General features: G+C 41.6%; 1 protein-coding gene across 2 annotated transcripts in view; it reads right to left on the minus strand.

Annotated features, from left to right (window-relative positions):
• Positions 1–1,315: 1,315 nt before the first annotated feature.
• The window catches only part of SDC2 (syndecan 2), a 61,796-nt gene continuing 46,753 nt past the window's right edge, over positions 1,316–16,358 (minus strand). For both annotated transcript variants that reach the window (XM_075415816.1, XM_075415815.1), the window contains exons 2-5: positions 12,865–12,976; positions 5,756–5,889; positions 4,856–4,991; positions 1,316–3,590 (exon numbers count right to left, since the gene is read on the minus strand). In XM_075415816.1, coding sequence (XP_075271931.1) covers positions 3,427–3,590; positions 4,856–4,991; positions 5,756–5,889; positions 12,865–12,976 — 546 coding nt within the window. In that variant the 3' untranslated portion in view covers positions 1,316–3,426. The remainder of the gene's footprint in view (positions 3,591–4,855; positions 4,992–5,755; positions 5,890–12,864; positions 12,977–16,358) is intronic.

The following is a 16,358-nucleotide window of genomic DNA, read 5'->3' on the forward strand; positions in this document are numbered from 1 at the left end:
AAGTTACAAATATGCTATTCTCTTGTTAGGTGATACAAGAGAACAATTTTGATTTTAATTTATCCTGTTTCGATGAAGTGCAATGCTCAAAGTGAAGAAAAAAAATAGCGACGCAGCCTGTAAACATGAGCTACAATTCACTTTTAAAGCTGGCAAGCAGAACAAGGAACTCAACTTCTGAAGTGATTTTTCCACAAATAAAGCAAAGGCAAGCGACTTCTTTTAACCTCAGCTTTGCATTACTTGCATCAGTCTTCATCTGCAAAGATTCGAAGAGGAAGTAACCATTTATAACCCAGGGTAAATAAAAGCAGAATGGCATTTGGATAAACACTAGAGCCTATCAATCACAAGGAGGCACCGGATCATGTTGCTGAGGAATTTCAGAGCTGCCACAGCAGCTCCAGCAGAGAAGAGCCAAGGGTCTTTTGGAAAAGCCACCGCAGAGGTACAGATGCTGCTGCTAGCTGCGGGCATGCGCCGCAGCATCCACCGCCTGGCACCGGGACTCCCAGCTGCCCAGCAACGTCCACGAGTAGCCAGAGCATTGCTAGAAACACATCCAGGAAGGGGAGAACAAAAGGGAAGAAAAACCAAAGGCCAGCTCACGCTAGGAAGGCTCAGCGCAAGAGAGGCGCATTCAGCTGCCCACTTCTTCCAAACAGCGCTGCTGGAAGCCGGGTGTCCGCAGAGGCCTGGTTCTCAGCCAGGTGAGAACTGAACCCATGTTTATGCTCGAGATGATCGCTCTGTCAGAAATTCTCCCTAACAGTATGGTTTGGCACTGAAAAGAGAAAGGCAAAAAGATCGCGAGGTGATAAACGCTACTGTCATGCCTACTGCACGTTGAAGAAGTTTCAGGTTTTTGTCAGGGAGGGCGGGAGGACTGCGACACTTTGAGTCTGTGTACACAGCTGAAGCGTTAAACCTCTTCCGCACATAACAGAGTGGATCTTGGATGGGCAGGGGAAAAAAAGGCGAGTGGTGAAACAGAGCTGAAACTCTCCTACTGCTTCTGCTTGTAAGCAGATGCAGGAGGAACCCGACAAGCATAATATTTGGTATGCTGCAGAATTACAACAGACGTCTATGCTGGCTGAAGTGTCCTGTGCATTAGGTATACAGGCAGAGTCTAATATTTATAAATAAAACAGCTTCTTAATATCAATTTGGTTATAAAGGAGGAGACAATTTAGCTGGTGTTTAATATTTATAACTATACTTACAGCGATATTCATTGCACCCTTAAAGCAAATTCAGATCTACTACCTTAAGCAAAGTGGGCTTCAAAAAACTGGATGCCAGACTATACAAATAAAGTATTAGTTTAGGCATAGTAGACTTTATTTTGGCACTTTAACAAATGCTTTATTTTACAGCAGTGGCACAGCATTTGCCAGAAATTTCCTTTTCTTGGCACAGTTACTTCAAGCAGTTATTTTACTAATTGAATTTCACTAAATATTGCACAATAAGATATACCTGTTAAATTCTTACCCTGTTTTTACTTGTTGAACTTGTATGGCTTTGAAAAACTTGCCAGTAAGTATAAGTAACTTAAAAAGCAATATATTAAATATTTTAAGCACAGGATAGCGTTCGTTAGTTCCTAAATGACCACTGAACTTGGGACAGCAAGAAATACAAGTTACGCAACTCTCATGTGAAGAGCTACCAGATCTTATTTACAATACATTGCCATTTCCGAGAAGCAGTTCAGCTTGACGTCCTGAACACCTATATTTTGGAAATCTCCAAAAATGAAAAATGAGGAGGTTAACAGAGCAGAAGACGAAGCCATTTGTCTGTTACAAAGCATAATATAAAGAAGGCAGACTACCGTCTTCTCCACGTGCCCCTCTATCCAACACCTATCTGTGGTCTAAGCAACAGAGCTTTTTCTCTTCTACTTGGAATATTTCTTTCTTCTCTTATGAAGATACTCCACTTGTCTCAACTCTTCTGCTGGAGTCCGAGCAGAATCGGCCAAAATTCTCCAAAAAGCCAGGGGAAAATAAACCAGAAAAAAAAACCCAAAAAAACCAGAAAAACAAATCAAAAGCCGATATACATAATAAATGAAACTGGGTACTCTTTGAATTTTAGAGTACGGAAAGCCAACATTTTTGCAGGAAGAACAGGTCTGTGGCAATACTGCCATTAAATATAATGCAGAGGTCGAATGACTCATACACCAGATGCAGGACTGCAACATTCCCACTTTTCTCAGCAATAAATCTGGTCCGAGGATCAGCCTGATCAACCGCCTTTTATTTTTTTTTGGTCTGGATTTTTAAGATCTACTAGATGTACTCTGTGACATTAAAACATCAGCAAGCAGACATAAAATGAAAAGCGTACAAAAGTATATCACAATGGAATTCTCAGTATTAGGCCACATGATTTATTCAGTAGTGTTTATGTTCCCAAATTACAATTATGTCTATTCATGTAAGACTACAAAAGTTACCATTAGAATTGTCTGTGCTTATAAAATACCAACATTTTCTTTTACTGTTATATACTCATTAACACAGGCCTGCGACGAGTTACATGTAATCATAGGCACTTCAAAGGCTTTAAAAGACGTTTACAACTTAAATGAATTTTTAAAGAACAAAAATTTAAACCCCTACTTGTACCTTTAAATTGCAAATAATTAACAAATACAGTGGCCATAGAAATCTGCAGCAACTTCTCAAAATACTGTTAGAGTCTTTGGGTTTGCTTAGGTTTGTCAGTAGCTTACTCCAAATCTTCCTTACAGGAGATTTGTTTAGTAAGAATATGACGATACAGTTTGTAGTAACAATCCAATTTTACACATTAATTTGCTGTTACAAATCTCACTGAAGCTACAGGTATGCTGAGAAACAATGCAAAGTGTAAAATTGATATTCTGACACTTAAATTTATACAAAGTGGAGGTTAAAGTTTACATAGCTGAAAAATTACATTTACACTAAAAGTTACTGTTATCTGAATTATCTGAAGACAAATTGCACCATGACAACTACAAAAAGGCATTTTTTGGAAACAGATAAATTAACGAAATAAAAACTAACTTGTAAGACCAATCTGAGACATGCCGACAAAAATTAAACAACTTTCATTGAACCATAGGATAAAACAATCATTTTCATTCTTTTATATTTATGCATAAAGTTTTAAAAATGATTCAGTGAACATCAATGGTTTTATAAAATAATGCTTTGCCACTGTTATTCACAGAACACTGCAAATGTTAAGTTTTAATTTTACATTTTTAAAGGAATACATTGAAAGTTTTAAATACAATGGGATTTTATCATAAAGGTGCCGTAACGGCTCTTTAATGAAAAAAAAAAAAAATCTTCATTATTCTATGCAAAAGCTTTATTTAAAAAAGTTCAGTGATCTCATAAATAGAGACACTAAATCGGAATTTTATGCATAAAACTCCTTAGTAGGTGCCTTTTGATAGGCAGCACAGGATGGTTTGCGTTCACCAAGGTCGTAACTGCCTTCGTCCTTCTTTCTCATGCGATATACCAGCAGCAGGATAAGGAAGATTGCGAAAAGAAAACCGATAACTCCGCCAGCAATAACAGCTGTAATCAAAGAAACAGAGATTCACAATGTGCCAGAAAAACAAGTTTCGCACCATGTTTCTTTTTCATCTCACACGATGAGTTTGCCAATACTTTCGAATTACAGAAAAGTGCTCCCATTATGCGACTGTCCTGATTATTAGCATCTCACATTATATTCTCAGAAAGCCTGTTTGTGTTTATGAAAAGCAATCAATTAAGAGGACATTCCACCTGCAAGTAAGCGATCCAACAACCCACAGTTTTAAAAAAGTTATTAAAAATTCTCCAAAACCTCAATTAAGAAAGCCACTCATACTGACAGAGCATAAAATTACTTTCATTTATAATAACATTTAAGTCTTTTTCAAACTTATTTTTCAGCAGTTAACGCTTTCAGCCTGAAAAGAACTACTTTGTTGCGCTAGCTAAGAAATAGGTTCTCCCTTTTCTCCATCAGTTTTCACGCTGACTCTAGACTGAAATGGATTTCCTACTGTTGAGTAATAGAAGAGAACATTTTTGGGAGCTGTAGGAACAGAGGCGTTACAATCATCATGCACTTGCGAGTGTGTAGAAAGTATCAACTCCAGCCAGACTCCAAGAGCAAACCCATATGCTTCCACTGATGTGGACAGTCAGGCTATTGCACATTTTGATGCTCAGAGGAAGGTGCGGTCCAAAACTGTGTAACCTTCATGGCTCCCAACACCTCCACTGAAGACAAGGTGGAAAAGTACACCTGTAAACACTGTTCTTACACCAAAGAACCCTCATCTGTAGGACAGCCACATGAAAACACTGGTGGCCAGCCTGCAGCTCCCTGGGTTATACATAGAAACAGACCCACTGTATCCCAAGGACAGCGCTCATCCATCTCCCTCCATCCACCCACCCCCACTGTGAGCTCCTCCCAGGCAGTGTCCATCTGCACTAGACGGACCAGACAGCGATGTGCTCTTGGGAGCGTGGGTGAGACATAAATGTCTGCACCGCAAGCATTAATCCAAATTGCAACTCCCTTTCTGAGTTGTGGAAGCTCCAGATATTCAGTAGGCAGTATTCAGCTTGTGGGTGTCCAATCAACTAGCAACAGACTTCGCTATTAAATAACTCGAGAAGATGCCTGTCTCATTCTCATCAGATCAACCACTGGCTACCCCCTGGGAATGCATTTAAGAATCTATCAAGAAAACAGAAATATTGAGTTTGCATTATTTGATACAGAACCCCTCTCTTCTCTGTGGTATTTCGGGCGAGATGGAGCTTGGCAAATGATGCCTCACCTGCCAGAACTTCTGTTCTCTGGAAGAGGTTTTCTGAATGCTTCTCGGTGAACACGTCGGTGTCATCCCCTGGCTCATCACTTTTTTTCTTGGCATCCACGTCGGGCCTTTCCTCTTTATCGATTTCTTCAGGTGACTATGGCAGAAAAAGGAAAACAGAGCATCGCTTACAGACAGGGCGCACCGCAAGTCGGCACAGTCACTGCCCGTCATGGGCAGACACGAAGCTGTGGTACGTATGTACTCCACGATACAACACATGGGAAGCTTTGTGACCATAGAAAGCTGTGCTAGACATTGTAACTGGTTCACGATGTTGGAATGAAACACACTATCCCCAAAAGTACATTTAGCAAACAGCTGTTAAATATTGCCTGTGTTTATCAGAATAACAGCCTCTGAATTAAATAACAATTCTGAAATTAACACATCAGGTATGTCATGTTCAGCACACCTTTGAGGGTAACTTAGACCGTATTACCTATGGTGGGAGAAGGAAACACTGGAATACTAAATGGAAGCTGGCAAGTGTTCAAACGACAGCCAAACCACAAAACATTCTCCTTTGAGAAGGAAGTTCCACGCAGAATTTTTTAATAACTCAGAGATGTAAAAAAGGTACAGCTCGGACTCCAAGGTATCATGAGAAACTGTCTTGTGTATCATGAGATATTCTTTTTTGCATCTCTCTTTTCTTTCATGTGAAATCCAGACGTCCCTACATGATTTTTCTAGTAGGAATGAAACTGAACAGCTCTGTATTCATTGAACAGGCTGCAGTAGCTTTACATAAAGTTTGTGGGGGCTTTTTCACCCATATAAATCAAACAAAGTTAACATCAAGGCATCAATGGGGTACAGCAAAACCATTTTAAATGGTGTTGCTCTCCAGCCACGCACCTTTGTTTGTGCAGGCACCTTGGTCTGCATTTTCACCGTGGTGGTCTCAGCCCTAGATGCATCACTAGCTGTCGGTAACTTTGGAAGTGTTCTGGATGTTGTTATCGCTGCACTATCCTCATCTTCTTCAGCACCTGGAGACAAAAGAGGTGACACTTGATTCACCTGTGAAATTCTTCCAGGTCAGTTACACTTTTTATTATGACACCAAGGCAGGGGTGCTTGCACAGCTCACCCTAGGCAAATGGCCTAGACGACAATGCCTGCAAAGATAAAGATGTGAGTGCAAACAGAGTGCCCAAAGCTGTCAGAGGGATATTTTGCCCCAAGTAATCCCAGGAGAGAGGAATGGAGGCCATCAGCCAGATTAAGCAGCACCAGGAAATTACCACAGTATTTCTGAAAAAGAAGGAACCAGCCTGAAAAGAAGTATGCAAAAACCATGAACAACTGTAACGGGGGGAGAAACCCTGGAGTGGAAGCAGCAGGCGTCAGGGCTGGTGTGACCCCGCCTGATGTGGCCCTGTGGCCCCAGGGGCTCTGCTGGGGCTTGGCAGCTTCATCCCCCACCCTGTGGGTGCCCCCAGCAGCCACCCCCAGCTCTCCCACAGCCACCACGGGGGCACCCCCAGAACCCGTGCCCCGGGGGTGTGGGGTCACCTCCTGGGGGTAGCAGGAGGTGGTGGGGCCCCAGGATGACATGGGGCTGGGGGCACCCGCGTCTCCCACAGCGAGGGTGTGCAGGCAGGGGGTCCCGCACGCCTAGAGAGAGGGAGCCTGCACACCCCACAGCCCACGAGAGGGGTGCGTGTGTGCACACAAGCTCGTGTGTGCATGTGGCAGACGCTGGGATCAGTTACAAAAGGGGGTGGGAGGGAAGTCATAGTTGCATGTTACCATTTTTTAAGTGGCTGGTATTGTGGTTATCTGTTGTATTGCTGATGTCAAACCTATAGTTCAATGATTGCCAGTTAATTGCATATCATAAATAACTCAATCAATAAACTTCTTTATCCTGACTTAAAGCACATGAACTGAACAATTTTCCCCTATAACATACTGCTTCAACATCAAAATCTCTCCTCTACAGCAAATCTGTTAAGCCCTCAAATATAAAACCCCAAGCAGTTTCTATCTACAGGAAGACAGCTATTACTTTATGTTTCAGTCACTAGGAATTCACATGTCTTTAAACTCCACATAATTCAGAAGTCTTTTTCTTTTGAAACAAAGAGCAAGAGGACAAAAAACTCCCTAAAGATTACCTTAAATTTAATTTCCTCCACATCCAAAGCCCTGCTGGAGTATGAAGGCTCCTTTAGAATAAGATAATGGACATGTCTAATAAATATCCTTTAGTGATACTGGAAGGAAGAAGACACAGACATGAGACTAAATTATTGCAAGGCCTGAAAGAGGAAAAGAATCAACCTATTCTTGGACCGCTCCTTAGGAATCTCAATGTGTTCTGCTCATTACAGACACCGGTTACCCAAGTAACTACTGAGTAATAAATCCAGCAAATATGCATAAAAGCAATTCCTAACAAATAAAAATATATCCTCTGACAACAGAATAGTATGACTCACTCATTCCAAACTGACTTCTTGTCTTCTTTTTGTAGAGAAAGAAAACAGACTGAAAATATGAGTGCAATAAAGTAGCTCTGCACTCACGATCAAGAACTATATACATCTGGCATTGAAAAGAAGGGCGTTAACAAGACAATAACTAAAACAACTTCTGCACTGTAGAAAAGAAAATTTGGAATCATTAAAAAAAGTACTACATTCAAGTTATCTGCACAGAATAATACTGGAAAAACCTTCAGAGATACCAAAATTACAGTGCAACCTCCGGAATAAAGACCTCACAGCAAGAATCAGGTATTTTCCTGAAATGCTATTCAAAGATCAAAAAACCATCATCTTGCTTCAAAACAGAGATGAGGAAAGGCATCCAACAGGAAAATTTTTCTGGTTTTGCCTCAAGAGTTTGCGTTGAGATATAAGGGCCCAATGAATAGCTCAGCCTGCTTTACCTTCCAAAGTTCCTCCAAATTACACAAGACTTTCACAGTCAAGGAAATTAAAATTGATGATCAGATTAGAGATCTGACAAAACACACTTTGAGAGTACAGAACTTTATTTTCTTCTTTTTATGAAACGATAAGTCCCATTTAATCACAACTGCTCCTCCAAATCCTTAAATGCCACTTTCGCTTCAGGCAATAGCTGTGTCTGCCAGATAAAATGGCGAGCGTTACAGGTCTGAACCTCTCCAGCTACGGAGGGTGCAGATCTCTGGTCTCTCAACAAACGGGTGACTGAACTAACTCCTTGAATAGTCACTCGATTTGCAACAAAAGTACCCAAATACTCTTCTGTATGGCCTCAGGTGAATCCTGACAATACCAAAAACATTGGGGCACCTATTGTTTAGGCCTGACATAGGTACCAGCTCAGACACATCCCCATGGTTCCTGCTTTCTAATTAGCTTTATCCAGACAGGTCTCTGCCTGGCATGGAGTAGCTCTAAACAAGGGGAAGGTATTTCCCTTACTAAAGTGGCAGTATTATTCTCAGAATTACCAGTAAATAGGACTGAGGGATCAAAAAAACCTCTCTAATGCTCTCGAGAACATAACAATAGCATTTTACACAGTATCATCTTTCCTAAAAGGCAAAAAAGAAGAGAACCACCACCATCACTGAATACAAATAGGACAGGAAAGAAAAAACCTACAGAGTGTCATGAGCATGTCTTTCAACTAGGTTGTTACGAGGAATATTGTGAAATGGTTGCAGTATAAAAGCTTACTTCTTCCTCTTTAATATAATCACTGTCTCTTTAGAAGGTTTCTGGATTTGGCCAGCTTGGGCGATGGTGCTGGGTCTTAACTGCCTTGAGACCCTCTACAAATAGATACTGCCCTCTTAGTGAAGGCACCACAAAAACCTTGCAGTAATTAAACCCATAGCCATCTCTGTAGTAAAGAGTTGAGAGCTCTCAACCGTCACACACCATCTTTAAGCAACTGCAGCTTCTTCAGGATGCCCAACTACTGTCTTCACAGTGGTCAAAATAGCTCTAAATTGTGCTGTAGTATTGGAAATATCTAATATCGCCCTCAGTGATGTGTCTGTTAGCTGCCCCTTGGATGACATGAACACAAATGCTTTTTCACCCTCTTAGTGCTTGAGGAAACTTGTCAGGAAATCAAGACTGTGCCAGCTTAAATCATTGTATACTACAAAAAGCCCACGGTAGTTAGCACTCTTACTTGCAAAGCAGCCTGTGATTAACTCTTCCTACCAAACAAATCCAATCATTTCACCCTATCTTTTGGCACCACGTTTACTTGCTGTTGCACATCGCACTCTAGGAGTACTACCACCACAAGCAAACTTGTCATAAGGTGGGCACGCACCCACCCACCATCTCTTTCACACCACCTTCCATCTCTATCATCAATGTGGCACATACCAGAATGACACATTTTTAGCTGGCTTATCTCGCCCCCATTCACATGAAAAGCCCTCAGCACAACCCTTAATTAACACAGCATTAGAAGGCAACCAGAGATGACACTGTAAACATAACACTAGGGCCCTATCAGGGAACTGCAGCTGAAATAAATGGGGATAGTACAAGGATGTTGTGTCTCTGGTAATTCTCACCTGCGGAGGGAAAAAAGACTCCAAGAAAACCTGAAGAAAATAAAAGAAACAGTCCTAACTATACTTAAGTATACTGAAGATTCTGTCCAGCACAAGAAAAACACACTTTCAAACAGTATCACAGTAGGTTTTTATGTTAAAGGACTAGGAGAACCAGGCAGCCAATTTCATGAAGCATGCTCGGGGCTGGTGCAGCAGGTAGACAGAAGAATCCCTTGCTCCAAGCCAATCTGAAAGCCACGTATGAGTGGGACCTTAGGAAGTAGACAAATGAATACTTTATGTGTTGCCTGCACCACAGAATGGGAAGCACACCAGAAGAGGGTGTGTTGCCCCACCTGAGTGCCTGGGGCATGCTGTCACCAGGCCCAGGAGATCCACTGTCAGCCACGGCCCCCGTGCCAGCTCCCATTCAGCTCTTGGGAGAGCGCCCATGCCTCTCGCCCAGAGCCATGGCGTCCCGGCCCAGCCACCACCTGTCACCCAGCCCCACACCACACTGCCATCGGACTTGGAGTGTAACTTCTGCTTCCCATTAGGTCAAGAGCCAAAGCAGATCTGCTCTTGTGTTTCTTGGAGAAGCTCCAGCCCCACCACCATAACTTTCCTCCAAGAACAGTCCCGAGTTGCAATGTCAGTCTAGACATAGTTTATCCTGAGCTGACCTTCTTAACTCCAGCTGCTATTGACTGAGAAATATTAGGTTGGAGGAAGAGAAGAAGGGGAAGGAGTATCTCTATCAGATTCTGATATATATTGCATAGGCTTGTCTATCAGGAGTAACTTAAGGGAAGACACAAGAATCAGACAGTTTTCCAAAGAATGTGTAGATGAATCTAATAGACATGATGGCTTTCCTTAACATACGGGTAGTCATGTTGCTTAGCAGCTACCTCCAGGTACCTGCAAGACCAGGTTAAGATCTTTTATGCCAGAGGAAAAAGCAACAGTAGTTAGAAAAGTATTTCAAGTTGTATATAAGCAGGAAATCTTATTTTTACTCTTTCATTATTATGCAATATACAAACACCTACACTAAAAAGAATGTGGACAGACTGAGGCATCGCCTCAGAGATGGAGACTGCAAGAAGGAAACAACGGACTAATGAATTCACTATGGACCTTCTGATGTTGATACAGGACAATCAGGAAGCAGGCACGGCCCCTTCAGAAAGTGTTGACCAAAGGATTCGGACTGAACACTTGGGCAGACGAACATCGGTAACTGAATGTACATGAAGACTAAAGAGGCTATGAAAGGAAAGAAAAAAACCCAACACCATCACCTTTTTTCCTCCTTAGAAAAAGCCCTCAGCCAATTTCTAGTTCGAAATGTGTCACGCTTAGTGACATTTGTCCATGTTAACGCTGCTTGCAGACCTGCAAGGGCATTAATGGTGGTGCTGACAATTCCTGTTTATCTCCATAGGCCTGGTGGCAGCTAACAATTTTCATACCAAGGAAAGGAGTCAGCATGTTGTCATCTTGGATCTGTTTGCTTGGAGTGGAATTACATAGCAAGAAAACCACTCTTGAGTGGGAAAATTGAGTGGGAAATTCCTGCTACGAATGCTACATCACTGAGTATCAAGTAAAGAGAGACATATTCAACATAATGTGAGGAAAATTGATCATCAGTACATCTGCAGGACACTTTCTACTGCATAGAATGGAGACAGCAGTAAGTATAGGATGAGCAGGGCGGAGAGGATGCTGATATGCTTCCCTCTTGAGATTTTTTTAAGTGAATAAAACTGGGCTCACAGACTGCTTAGAAGATTATTTGAACTTAGACTTCTTCCTTTGTTCAAAAGAATTGAATTTTGGTACCGTCACATGAGCTCTCTGGAGGGGTATCCACGTAGTCTCAGTCTACGAGACTTTTCCTGCTTTCTTGTAGCAAAGAAAGAGACTGCCAGAGGTAGCATGAGTATGTGTTATGTACTGCATCTCTCACCCATGGCTCAAGGCTCAGCACAGCAAAAGAGAGACGAGAAAGCTAAGGTGTTACTGTTGGTGAAGTCCAGAGGTACTTTCTGTTCTTCTGGCTCCACCTTTACCACTGGGATGGGTTAATAAAATCTGAAGCTGGTTCTTGTATGGTCTCTTCCACTGCAAAAGCATGGCTGCATATTGAATCATTAGAAACAGCCAAACTTCAGAGAGAGATGAAATTAAAACAAAACAGACCATTCCCCATACTGCTACTTATTGTCAGCCTGTCTCCCTTCCTGAAGCTTACAAAGTCACCAGCATCTGAAGGTTTTTTTTCCCCCCAGGTGAAACGTTAAATTTCCCGTTAAATTTTCATGTTAAATTTCAAAGATGTCTACAGCAAGGATGTCCAATTAAGCCTCTGATCACACTGGAACGTCAAACTGCCCCTGTGGAGCACTCCCAAAATGCAGGGTATTACCCAGGTGCCAATGACCGATGGGCCAGGATTTGCCTGGCAGCACAATCAGACTTCTGTAGACTTCATTTTAATGTATTTTTGAACCTCCAAAAGAAAGGAATGACAAAAATCCATCTGAAATGTCTCAGCTATGGCTTAGAAGGTAACAAAGACAAGGTGCTACAAGAAGGGCTCACCTTTTAAAAATTCACAAGTATATAGAAACATCAGATTACAAAAGTGCAGTAACAAACACACTTGGAAAATAAATGGGATTTTCACAACAGCTCAGCAAATGCTCACAACAATAAGGAAATTTCTCTTCCACAACTACCATAAACACCTGCACTTAACTTTCAATGGTGGGAGCCTCGCAGCTAGCCTAGAAGACACTCTACAAAGAGGCTTTTTAATTCATAATTTCATGATTAATGAGGTTTCACTGACAGTTTTTTGAAAAATGATGAGCTAGCTACATGCCTCTAATGAGTGCTTAAGTCTGAGAACTCAGTATATTATGTTTATGAATTTCTTTATTCACTATATGGATGTAATTAACTCAGAGAAAAGAGTCATGTTTTTGGCAGTATCTAGACTTCCAAATTCAAAACAACAACAACAAAAAAAGAAGTGGACATTATGTTTATGTCAACCTGAATGCCTATAAGATAAAACAAGTTTGCTGCTGCTATGTTTTCTTACAGACTACTAAATTAGCACTATGCTACGGGAGAACTAAGCCTTCTCTAACCCTTATTTCTAAACTCCAGAGAGATCTACACAGAAACCAGAGGGACAGAAGAGAGAAAATACCACAGTGAAATGATGCAACTAAGGAGTAAGAGCAGAAAGTTAATATTTAAAACCCAGGCCGCAGGGATGCTCAGTGCTCTGTAAATAGAGCGCCAAGCACTTATGGTACTCCCTGAAAGTATCATCTCCAGCTTCTAAAGGAAAACTGCACAGCTCTTCCTCAAATAATTGCATTACTTCTTACACTTTTTAAAATCAAATTGTGACACGTTGTCTCACCTGAACCTGACCCAGAAGAATAATCATCATCATCAATTGGATAGACGCCTGATGCTTCTTCAACAGAGCTGTTGTCAAGGTATAAATCTTTATCAGAGGTCACATCTGCTCTCTGGAAAACAGATAAGAGGGAATGGTTAAAAAGATAACAGTTCTCCAGCGTAGCGGTCTCTTAATCTTCGCTCCTATTTCTGAAGTTGATGATGGCACACTGAACAGTTTCTACTTTCAATTTATGCAACACATTCATCTTAGACATCAAAGAAATTTGTAAAATTAGAACACATACAAAATCCAAGGCTGCACAATGAAAACTAAGAAACCACCCAATCTTTAGGAAGCAAGCCCCCTTCAAATCACACTTCATCTCATTATATGCTTGAATGAATAAACAGGATTTGCAATACACTCTGCAGAGCTCCTGTAACAAGAGAGAAGCAAATCCCAGGATGGCAGCCCTCTGTCAAGATCTCAGATACACAAATCTATAGGCTGTCACGTGAAGTCTGTCATTTGATCTCAAATGGGAAACAACAAGAGCACATATCAAAAACCATCTCAGATGTACATCAAGCCAAACATCATAAAACTCTTTACAAGTTAGAGCAAACAACTGGGACTGCAAAATACAAATGTTTCCAAGACAGTGCTGTTGATTAAGGATTATGACATTTCCAGCTGGATCAGACAGCACCTCTCCAGAATTCTGGTCAGGCTCCAATTCCTAAATGAACACATCTCTCCTAAAATTTAGGTATAGCTTCAACAGGCCACAAAGTTGGCTTCTGGTAACTTTCACCACATTTTTATGTCTGCAAGTATTTCCCCACTGAAAACAGATTCTGCTAAAATGAGCTGATAACAGAACAAGGTATGAACTATACCTAACTTCTGAACATGAGGAGGAACTTCTTCTCTCTGAGGGTGACGGAGCACTGGAACAGGCTGCCCAGGGAGGTTGTGGAGTCTCCTTCTCTGGAGATATTCAAGACCCGCCTGGACAAGGTCCTGTGCAGCCTGCTGTAGGTGACCCTGCTTCGGCGGGGGGGTTGGACTAGATGACCCACAGAGGTCCCTTCCAACCCCTACTATTCTGTGATTCTGTGATTCTGTGAAGGTATCAGTCATCCTTTCAGATTGACAATTCAGTCTTTGAAATACTAGAAATTGTCTTCCTCCACAGTAGCTTGTGCTTTCTCAACAGAGCATAAACTTCCTTACAGCAGTCATTGACTGAGTATTGACTGAGAAGGTACCTGCCACTATTACTACTATTACTTTGACCAGCATTTCTGTGAACACCCATTTTCTATGACTTATTGAAAAAAGTATGACAGTTATGAATGGAGTTTTAAGTCAAAAAGCAATCTACAGCAAATTGAGTCTTTTCTTTATCTCATATAATCACCCAAACTTGCTGCTCTAAGTCTCCAGGATTTCTACCTTACTTTCTACTGTATGGCATTTATTGCCCATTTTATTCCACCCAACGTTCAGTGTAGTTTTCCTAAAGGGGTACCAAACCGTGAAAGGGGTAACTCCTGTATGCAAAGACCCACATCTGACTTTCTGAGCTAAATTTTTTCACAGAAGTGTAAAAAATATTGTTGAAGATATTTGTGACTTTTTTTTTTTAGGAGGCTTTTGGCAATGGACTCCTGTTCCAACCTTCTAAGCTTCTTCACAGCAGAAAATTGCTCTTCAGTTTGATTAAAATAAAAAAAAAATATATTCCTCATGGAAATCAGAAAGGTCATCCTGATTACTAGAGTATCTCAGAGTGAAAGACCTTCACACTGGGGGTACTTCACACTTTTCTGAAATCCTCCGAATGGAAACAGTGTTACCCTGTTTTTCTTCTAAAGAGGAAAAGAAAACCAACATGATACTTGGTCAACATCTACTCTTGCTACGGTAGCTTTTACCTGTGGGATATGGGGGGGGAGGGAGAAAACATCAACCCTGTTTTTAAGAGAGGTTTATAAAAGGCCTGCTCTCATCTGCTGCTGCTAGTTCACACGGTCTGCCTGGAACTGGCTGCAGCCCAAAGCAGAAATTCAAGATGATGTCTGGTCAGCACCAAATGACTTAATTCCTTTAAAAGATGTCTCCAAAGGAAAGCCTGAAGTGGCTCGGTAGGTGTACAGGTGGTATTGTAATTAAGACGCAGCTGAGACTGTTTCCGTCTAGGAAAACGACTCCCTGTCATGGGACAAATATCCTGCTGTTGATCGGGCTGCCACAATGGACCAAGCCACTTTGCCCCATTTCACTTTCAGCCACAATCGTGGTACAAAACAGCCCACTCCTCAATATCAGGCAGGAAAAAACAAAACATATTTAAAAGGAAATGCAGGTGGCTGCCCACAAGTATAGAGAAGGCACACAATACTCAAAGGGTATCAGAGGTAGTAAATATTACCCAACCCCATGCTGGGGGAAAAAAAATTTTAAGACCTACCTGGAGACGTTACCTGACAACAGGAACTGTCAATAGCATTTGGCAACAGCTGAGAAACAGCTTGAATTTCTAAATGTTAGTGAATGAAGATCAGTCTGCATGAGAACAGAAGCATCACACAGCTGTGCCCAGAATTTTTAGTGTTGAATAAAAATATGAACTTACCAAACAATTTATTCCCTAGGCCATTTCCCACTTCTGTCTGTATCAGAAACAAACTTTGTACAATTCAAAAAACAAACAAAACCCCAGAGCAATGGCCCCCTTCAAAACAAACTACCCTGGTTTTTTGCTCTTTCCAGCCTCACAGGAGTCAGAGAAGACAGAAATGATCCTTGACAGTTCGTCTAAAGGTTCAGTTTTTGTAAGACATCTGAGCAGCTAACCCAATACAGCCCAAGCTGCAAGCAAGCGCCTGGTCAGCCAGGCTCCCCACCATCATATTCACTCCTTTCTTTCGATGAATTATGACTTTTCATCTGCCAAAAGCTTTCATTTCTAGCTATGCTGAGATGTTCTCAAGATTTAAATCAGCTGAAAACAGAGGAACAGAAATGCAAGAAAAGCCTGATCAGTGTTCAGTAGCAATTTGAGCATCCACTGCATTTTATTCTGGGGATGCAAATGATATAATGTGAAACATTTTTTAATATCTAGTATTGTGGATGGCACAACTACATCAGAATGACAAAACTATTCTCCACAGTCTTAGAGATCCAGTACAAAAGAATCACAGAATGCTTTAGGTTGGAAGGGACATTAAAGATCATCTAGTTCCAACCCCCCTGCCATGGGCAGGGCCACCTTCCACTACACTAGATTGCAAGTCCCATCCAGCCTGGCCTTGAACACTTCCAGGGATGGGGCATGCACATCCACAATATTTACTATAGGGAGAAACAAGTGAACCCCAAACGCATTCAGATCAGACACCGAGCTCCATCTGAGGAAGATGCTCTGCAGCTGCTCTGGCCAGAGCACCTTGCTTCCGCTTGCTTCCAGTACAAACGATTCTCCCTTAGTGGAACTTCAG

This window comes from Opisthocomus hoazin, chromosome 3, assembly GCF_030867145.1.
Source record: "Opisthocomus hoazin isolate bOpiHoa1 chromosome 3, bOpiHoa1.hap1, whole genome shotgun sequence".
Classification (NCBI taxonomy): Eukaryota; Metazoa; Chordata; class Aves; order Opisthocomiformes; family Opisthocomidae; genus Opisthocomus; species Opisthocomus hoazin.